The 9,995-nt window shown below is 38.7% G+C and overlaps 1 protein-coding gene across 1 annotated transcript; it reads right to left on the bottom strand.

Moving 5' to 3' along the window:
• Nucleotides 1-349: 349 nt before the first annotated feature.
• LOC141907440 (uncharacterized) lies at nt 350-8,704 on the bottom strand. The gene is made up of 2 exons (XM_074797083.1): nt 8,579-8,704; nt 350-3,190 (listed from the first exon to the last, which is right to left on the bottom strand). The coding sequence occupies exon 2, from the start codon at nt 3,177-3,179 to the stop codon at nt 1,620-1,622; it is 1,560 nt and encodes a 519-aa protein (XP_074653184.1). The 5' UTR covers nt 3,180-3,190; nt 8,579-8,704; the 3' UTR covers nt 350-1,619.
• Nucleotides 8,705-9,995: the final 1,291 nt, after the last annotated feature.

The following is a 9,995-nucleotide window of genomic DNA, read 5'->3' as shown; positions in this document are numbered from 1 at the left end:
CTTCAGGAATACTATTGTTGTCCTCATTATAACCATTGATGAAACACGCTGAGCCTGTGCTGTAAAGATGATATAAAATCCCTGCACATGAAGAAGAATTGAAAAAAGTTCGAAATGTTTCCTTGAGTTGATCATTCTTCGACATTTAGACTGTATCCTTTAAGTCCTCTTCGGGAATACAGTATTCCTGTCGGGTGCGTTGTGTGGAATCTTATAGCATCCACTGCAAAATTCTCATTGACCGCGCAATAACAAAAAACACTTTAATTGTTTTCGTATAAGGATTTATTTCTATAAGCCAACATTCATTCATTTATCCATTCATCCATAAAAACAACCACTTACACCGTTCGTATTTCCCATAAATACAAAATTATGCGTTTGCAAATAGTCTCAATAAATTACTCTAATAATAGTCTCTTACAAATTACTCTTTTTTCAAAATCATCTAAACATATGATATGTAGATTAGTTTAGAAGATGGGGTGGTGACACGGGAATATTTTTTAATTAAACACAATTGAAACCTAAAAATAAATGACTATTGCTCCAAAATGATTGTCAATGATGGATAAGATTGTCAATTTGACTTGTGTCTGAAGTCGATTTAGTGAGAGATTACGCTATCATGTTTGAATACCAGAAATTTGAAAGTTAATAAAACTGAACCATTTTATAAAGACCAACAAAGAAACAACTGTTGCTATGAATGTTTGTCGAAAGATTTATCATACGTCACTTTGGCGTGTGTCTAAAGTTTGATAGATTTTTAAATGAGATTTAATCATTTCTTAAGTTTACTATAGTATGAAAGTTAATGTAGAGACCTAAAAGAAACGATTGTCAGTTGCTTCAGCTAATGATTGTCAACAAAAACAGATTGTCATATGTCAGTTCGACATGTGTCTTAAGTTGATTAACATGAAAATTAGATATAATTATTCGTTTAAAAAACAAGAGGCCTAAAAAGAAACGAGACGTGTAGCTTTTAATGATTGTCAATACATTGACCTCGACCTGCGTCTAAAATTAATTCGAATTCAACATGAACTCGATTATCATGAACTAAAAAGACCAGAAATTGATAGGAGACTATCTTAGGGTGAATTGCACCCACGTTTTGAGAGAGAACGTCCTAAGGTTCCGTCGTTGATATAGTAGGATAACCTGCTATTTATGAGGTGTAGCAGAGTTCAGTTAGACTACTGAGATTCTATATTCCAGATTGATTCATCTGGGCTCGATGTAAACGAGATTGTTTCATGTGAATGTGGACAATATTCACAACATGTCGAAAGATAGTTGAACTAATTTACATGACGATGCCTCGGTCACGATGGAGGCAGCAGTTTTTTTTTAAATTTTAGATGACAAAAATAGACTCAGGAACATTTTTTTAAAAACAGATCTAGATTGATAGCAGATTTTCGATGGACATAAGCACCATAGAACATCTTCAGGGATCTAGCATTTATAACTCTAACTTTACAATACTTTGAGATGGCACAAACTTTACAAATTTTGTAAAGAACAAAATTCACGTTTTAACATTAAACGATTTATAGTTGAAATGAAATAATTCTGTTTCACAGAACGAACTGATTATTGTCTCTATTTCCTCAGAGCATCATCAGTTGTCGGTCGTGGTTACGTTTCATGACGTCAGCCAACATTCGATTCTGCCGAAAATTAGACGATTCGTATATACTACCGTACATATTGTCCGAATCTAGGCCACTAGGTGACGCCGAAGCCCGACACGACAGCCGATCTGAAACAGAACGTGAGAACCCCGCAGGTGCCCGGTCACCACCCGAGCGTTGGCGCTGATTTCGGCTGATTTCGGGTTTTTCCGTGGCAGATTGATTTCGGGAGGAAATCCGGTTGGTCACGTCTCTGCTGTAATAAGCGTCCATATTTACAGCGTTATAACAATCACTGCGGTTACTGGACGACGACGCGCTGCTATAGTTACTAGAATTTAAACTCTCCAATGAGCACCAACTGACCGTCTTTTTATGTCGATGACACGCGCCGTTCACGTGATGAACAGGAGGACGGCGACTCGCATTTTTTGGCACGAGGATCATCGCCTGTGAAATGTTCATTCCTCTCTGAGACCGACGGCGCTGATCCCCTTTTAAAGTTACGTTACAACCTTTGCAACATTTGTAATTATCATTTTGTCGGCTTCGTTTATCGTTGCAGTTTTGACAGTATTCCTGCGCGTCGCTGTCGACTGACCCGTATTCATCCGGGTACTCGCTACAGCTCGAACCGCCTCCGTCGATCGAACGCTTCAGTTCGCGCTCGAGTTGGAAGTTTTTCTCGGCTTTTATCAGATAATACTCGTATTCCTTCTCGCTGAGAATATTGTGCATTTCGGCATCGCTGAGATCGTATTCGCTGAACGAGAAATCGCTTTCCGAGCCCCTCCCGCGACGCATCGAAGTTTTATTCGTATTGCACTCATTAACCCCGCGTAGTAACTCGTTGGATCGTTGATAAATATCGTCGATTTGAAGTTCTTCGTTGCAGACCGCGTCGGTGCAGTTACCCGCGTGTCCGCAAGTAGGCGCTGTAGTCGCCGCCTTGACGGAACTCGCCGAATGCGACCGAACGCCGCATCGTAGACGACCGGACGCGGGATTGAGAATGGCGTCGGTTGACTTCCGGCGAGCTGGTTTCCGGTTTTCGATTGGACTCTGATTGTCCCGTTGTTTAGAAGCAGTGACGGCGATCCCGTGACGCTTTCTGTTCGATTGTTTCATATTCTGTCGCATCCACGACGGAATCGCGTTATATAAACTATTGCACTGATCATAGGTGGCGCCAGCGGTATTACTACTGATCCCGCTATCGGACGCGTCCGCTAAAAATACAGAATCGTCATCTTCCTCTTCCGGAAGTGAATTTCTACGTCCGCTTCCGGCGATTGGTACTACGAGGTAAGGCCCGACCGCGGCCGCTTGAGAAACGTCCGCATTCTCGAGAAAAACCTCCGCGGGGTCTTCGACGTCCTCGGGCAGTATCTCTTCGTAAATGTGGTGTTCTTTCATACGAAATCCGTATTCGTCGCTAGCTCCGCCTGGTGGCAGTGCCGGTAACTGCCGTACGATTTTCGGCGGTTTTTTCGTTTTTTCTTTGAACCATTTTATAACGTTGTTCATCGTCGTCATTTTCGTCAAAACTAGAATGATACAAACATATATGTTCAGTTATTACTTCGGTCAACGTTGGTACAAGCAATGCTTTATGTGTATATATGAAAGAGCATCTGGTAAATTGGAAGTAAAGTGGAAAACTGCTGTGTACGGAGTTACAAATCTTACGGAGGTAAAGGTTATGAATATAAACGACCCACAGGGCGCTGCGTGTTTGAGGGGTAATATCAATGACCCACAAGAGGGTTATATATTGCAATAAGCCGGGGATAAATAAAATTATGAGATTATCTGATCTGATATCAACTGACGCACTTATTGTTTTTAAACAGTCGAGTGATGTCAGAGGTAAGGGCGTGTTTATGTATATATCGGAAGGATCTATGTTGTATATATCGACATATTTCAACACTCAGTAGATTTACAGAGAACCTGAAAATATTCGATTAATTCATAAACGCGAAGAATACGTAATGAGTTGTAGGCTCTCTTCTAGAATGTATAATGTTTATAAGTACTCTCAATAATTCTTAGAAGTGAGGTACAACGTACAGAGTGCTTCAACATGTGGAAATAGTGAATATTGTTTGCGCGGAGTAGTTTTTTTTTTTATTCAATTAATCGATCAATCTACGTCATCGTTATACGACTCGAGATCAATTTGATAGCTGTTTTACACACAATAACAATATCGAATTGACTTAATTGAACTCGTGAAATTGGGCGGGAACCGTGCAACCGGGTTCTGAGTTAACTCTCATAGGTAAAACTAGTTCATTCTGGAATCAAATAATATGAATCCACAACTGGGGAACTGGAGCCAGGTTCCACAGTTGTGAGTTAGGATTTGACTAAGAGTTAACCTACAACAGTGGAACTGGATCCAGGGTCCTTATTTAGGAAATTCAACTTTATTGACGACCTATTTGCCAAATTTGAAAGCTTTATACAATAAAACCAACTCCGACAAATTTGAAATGTAATTATTTTCGTACCACTTATACATATTTTTACTATCCTCAACTCAAACGTCGATCACCTCGGACTAATCTTTTGTGTCCGAATTAGGCTAGGGTTTCTGTATCCCCAATGTATATTCCACATTTTCAAACTTAGACACAAAGTTCACTTGAACCCTATAACTTATAACCTATATCCCACGTTAATCCCACACATATCCTATGTCCTAAATCCTAATTCCGATATCCCATGTTAATCCCGCGCATACCCTATATCCGAAATCCGAAATCCTATCACACGTTAATTCATCTATTCAACCCACGTAAAAATACCAGTCGTGATACAATTCCACGACGAGTTATTTCTCTCAATTACCCGATGGAATTTTATATTGAATCGAGACTTAATGACTTCTAATAAACTGATTTCTAACAGTCGCCGCCGAAAGAGAGCGCGTTCAAATCGGCGGCACCCGAGCGTTCGACTGGTTCTACAAGTGTCATTAACTAAACCACAACATTCCGTCATCAATAACACCGCCGATCACTCTCGGGAAATGACTGTCGTGTATTTAGAAAAACCGACGGTCGTAAAGAAATCCGAATAATTAATGTTTTATACCAAAGGTACCGTCGCACCGTGTGTCCACTGAAGTGGAGGTTCTATGCGGACACGAGAGAGTGACTGTGACAGTAGAATAGCCCATCCCTCAAACGTGGAGAATTGATAATATGATTAAATACTGCTTTGAAAGGTTAAAAACTAAATTGAAAACACGACAACAGAGAAAATATGATAAATGATACAATCATGAGAAGATTTATTTAAAAAAACGTCAACGTTTGCAATAATGATGGCTGTGTTAGTGTCAACAGCCGAAATATTGAGGTTTCATTTTAGCAAATTCTATCGTATGATATCGTATTGTGGGAATTCTTAATTTATCTACAGCTTACACGGGATAGAGTGCTTTATTCGACTACTGGCTCCTCGCAAACATGTCTCCGTCTCTTGTCTCCGTATTCGACTGCGTCGAGCGCGTCGAGCATTGCAATGACAGCAGTACCGAGTGTGACGACGAGTAGGGCTACCGTTACGCGGGAGCCCACGCCGCGCGCGCTGTGTGGCGGTCACTTTTATCTCGCGGTGGACGTCCATGTGCTGTTCACACACAGCTGAACGCCTACCGAGAACCGCCGCCATTAATTACTGTCGGCACCTTTGAATTAGGATCGTAAATGTGGATTGTGGACGGAACAGTCCGGTCGGTCCCTGACACGAAAACAATCCGCCTTATATATTTATTATTTGTATAACGGGATGATATGCGCGCAGCCTGTCATATCTATTATTACATAACAGCGCACAAATTGTCAACGACATTTAATTCCCACGATACTTTAAACGGGTTTAATAACGGAAAAAGCGTTTTGACACTTAATGTTTACTGATCCTAAAAACAAAGTCATTAAAATGCGCGTGAATACATATACATAGACGTATGTTCTGATTGTATCTGTACATTTCTTAGTAAGAATTAACGACACAAAATGTATTTGACACATTTAAACATATGTTCAACGATTCTTTGCCTTCAACGATTATATATTTCTAATTCGAGAACAATGGATACCGTTCTATCGATCGAGCATTTTAAGGTTATGGCTGATTTCCAAGGTCCGAAACTATTTTCATTCAGCGTAAATTAAAAATGAGGGGGGAGGGAATGCAGTGGACATGTGAATAATCTCGTGGGAGCAATGATTTCACTCTGCGAGGCAGCATGTCTGTCACAGTTTCACTGGTCGTATTAAGACCGATTAGATGTGTATAATGTGGTCAAAAGATGGAGCGCAATATTTCCCAAAAAATTGATCCTAGTCAAAGAATCTAGTGCACCCGAGTCAGTTGGAGCGAAGATCGTTTATCGTCACATAAATTGGAGTCAGGAAATGTTGAATATGTTGTCAGCAGGCCAAGCGATCATCCAAATCAATCAATCAATTAACTCCAACTCACAAGTGTGGAACTAGATCCTGAGTTCAGAGTTTACCCTGACTTTAAAACGCGGAACTGGAGGACCCTGAATCAAAGAAAGTTTGATGATGTTTGTAGAATGGCCCGTCCACTCGGAAGTGGAGAATCGATACTAAGTTTAAAACCCATTGTATACCACTAAAAATCAACTTTATATAGTAGGTTTTAAACTTATTAATGCCTGATGATAATCAGATATATCAGATATATGTATTTAGGTAGATATGACTGGTAGAGACGATAAAACTGGTACAAACTGAATAGTTCATGTGAAGTCTCATAACGTCAGACGTATACAGTTTCATGAAGTTCACATAGCAACTGAGAACATCCATTCCATCGAATATCATTAATACCCGTTTTCGGGGAGACATATTTCAGCGAATTTATGTCGTTCGAACCGGACAAAACTGTTTGCTAAAATTTCCACTTAATTCGAATAGAAATATCCACTCGACTGACCTGAATATATACGGCGCACAACCGCAATCACGTATTCCATTTCTTCAGAACAGAATGAAACCTAATCTTTGTATTTGTCCACATGTAAATACTGCGGAAATATTCTAATGCGATAAAATTCCTTTATTTCAATGGTTTTTATGGCTGTGCTTATAATCTTAACATTTCATTTTGACGATTGCTTTTTAAACCCTTATTTCGGAGTTCATTCGCTGTATATATGAAATTCAAACAATCTGGAGAAGTAAACATTCGGCAGTTTGAACACGAGCGACAAGAAAGGCAGGGCCAGCCCCAGTCATAGATGGTTCCTGATTTCATCGGTTCAAAATAACGGTTTACACAAGTAAAAACAATCTACAGACGAAAATCTAGCGAGTCGCCTAGAATTTGGATACGGTTTCACCCATTGAGGTCCGTTTCACGATTCAGAGGCGATGATGTGAACCCGAATCCAGACTTTCAATAAAACTGAAATCTCGACTCGTTGCCTGAAAGTGTCCTTAGAGTTCAAATTGCTTTGTTCGTGTCTCAAGTTCGATGGTATAGGATCATATTATGCACTGATTTACACTGTAAACAATGATAGAATGTCGATACTCGTCCAGAAATATCACATATAGCGACCCCGTATAGAGTGCCACATGTCGGAATAATAATAATAATCATAATTGAATTGTTATTTCTCGACGGAGTTGCATGCGTGCGACTATTTCATAAAGGTCATTGAGTCCGTCTCACTCGCCTGCCGCAGCAAGACGCAGCAAGCGATCACAAGGAAAATACATCAACATAAAAACCATAATAAGCATCTTTGAAATAGGAAATCTTCCTCTTTGATTGATCGTCTTAGATTTTTTATATTCCTTGCAAGCCCACTATATTAGGAGATGACGAAACACACATGTATCTCACAGTCTTTGGGGTGAACAGTTGACGAGTTGAACTATCATGAAATACGTTAAAACCTGGGCGAACATTTCTCACAGTCTTTGAGTTGAACGATGAAAAATGAAATTCATTACATCCGCCTAGGACAAATATCGAATGGAAATATTCAAAGGGTTGAATAATTCGGATTAATAATCCATCTTTCCCGGTAATTTATAAACAAATTCGATTCCTATGAAAACGCCAAACGAAATAGAAATTCAAATTCCACGTTGATCTCTTATGCCTTAGTGAAGACTGACATATTGAAAGTACACACATAACCAGCTCAGTTATATTCCATATACGAAGTGTCACCTGATAAATCTATATTTACTTTCATATGTCTGTAAATGTCTGAAATATATGAAGTAACATCTGTTTATCTTCATATAACGACTATTACTGGTAGTTACGTTTATAACATAACTCAATTGGAGTTTCTATCTATAAACTAGTAACTTAGATACTTAACCCGCTTTAGTCTGCGAAAAAAAATGCATAAACCTAAGCACAATATTGCGACATTCAAAAAACCTTACACAAAATGGTCTCAACCCAAAACATGATGATTTTGCGACATTTAAAAACCTTAAGTTTCCTACCAAAAAAAACACAGCGAAATACATGTACATATATGCATTCATAGCTACGTTATTAGAATGTGAAATTGTGTATTTAGAAATAACACGGCATTAAAAGAACAGAATATATATATATATACTGATAACTTTTTGATAATTTGATAATTAATAACTTGATAATAAATAATGTTGATTATTTTTTCTTTCATTCCTATTTCCTTGATGAATTTAAGATATCATCAAAGATCGTTCACGAAACTGATAGAATAATGAATATAACATATATATTAAATTTCCACTGGGAATAAAACATCACTGTTTGTTCATCATCAGAAAGAATGAGCTGATAAACAAACATAATCAATATCATCATGGGATATCTACGCTGCGTCACTTATATCATGTTCAATTTCATCACTTTTCGCAGAGAATTATTCCTACCTGATATCTTAACATATATTACCGCATGAAATATGATATCCTGAATTGTCAGTGACTTGAAGCGGATAGATTTCCACGATCGCAGCCGCCAGCGACAGCACTGAATCCGAACGTCAACACAACCTGTGGCAATCTCCCGAGTGACGTTCGAGACGCGAACAACGTCTCTGAAGAGTACAGTCCGCACTATACCGGTCTCACCGGATATGACGTCATTTGGAACAGCGCGCGTAGTAGAGAAGATTTTATTACTCTTCAATGCGGTAATTAAACTCTGTTCTATTACAACAGAGGTGTATAGCCAATAAAATCTGGTTATTAGTTCCAGGTTAACAAACACTACTCATCGTGTATGTATTCATGTACGTACACTTTAACTCGAGTATTCCGATCTATTTAATGTTAGATTTTACTTAGAAACCGATGTGAACTCGCACACAAAGAAATAAAGGAAATGTTATCTTTATGCAGCATATTCCTGAAGACTATTATATGGAAATGGTAGAAATGTCGAGTTATGGTTTTAAACTCTTTATTCTTAGTGTGCAAGGATTTCATTTCATCTTTACAACACTGACGCAGAATAATTCGTCAATGGTTATAATGAGGACAACATCAGTATATTCCTGAATATGGCTATTAGGATAAAGTCGAAATGTTGATCAAACTACACCCGCTCAAGGAAACATTTCAGTAACTTTTTATTCTTAGTGTGGAGCGATTGCATAGTATCTTTACAGGACTCAGGATGTTTCAGTAATGGTTAACCCTGAATGAATGTCTAATGACGTCACTCATTCCCCGTCGCTGGTGAATAAAATCTATCAAAGATACGTCAGTCTAATCTCGTATTCTCCATCTTCTTTTATATGAGATAATTATCCCCGTCTCGGAGATGATAATATAGTCGGTGTAACCGAATAACGACGTTATTCACAATATTACTTATCACTTAATGACACTCTGATGTTCAGAGCGGATTATCATTTTTTTCTTATCATTTCAATCGATAGAAATAAACGCAGTTCCAAAGTGGCGGTTTCCAAGCTTATGAGAGGCGTGCAAACCCCGGCAAGCGAGGATGGCTTATACGCGTTGGCTAAAACCTCTGTATAGAATCAGAAGATTGCAGGTTCGAGTCCTGTCGCGGACGATTAACGTTAAATTTACGTACTTCGATTTCCGATTTCCAAATCAAACCCCCTGTTTCGCTCCCGGCAGGTGTCGTGGGTTTGTAAGGGACACCAAAACAGAAAATCAAACGAAATCTACCAATCAAATAAATAACAGGGTCAATCCCTATTTTAAGATCAAAAACCTCTGTATAACGATTTTCTGTATGCGTTTGAAGCCGATATTGTATGAAATAATGATTAATATATAAGAATCGGGTTGATCGAGTATGAGAGTCGATTGA

The sequence above is a fragment of the Tubulanus polymorphus genome, chromosome 6 (assembly GCF_964204645.1).
Source record: "Tubulanus polymorphus chromosome 6, tnTubPoly1.2, whole genome shotgun sequence".
Lineage (NCBI taxonomy): Eukaryota > Metazoa > Nemertea > Palaeonemertea > Tubulaniformes > Tubulanidae > Tubulanus > Tubulanus polymorphus.
Note: the sequence above shows the minus strand (reverse complement) of the source record. Positions and strands in the feature narration are given on the sequence as shown.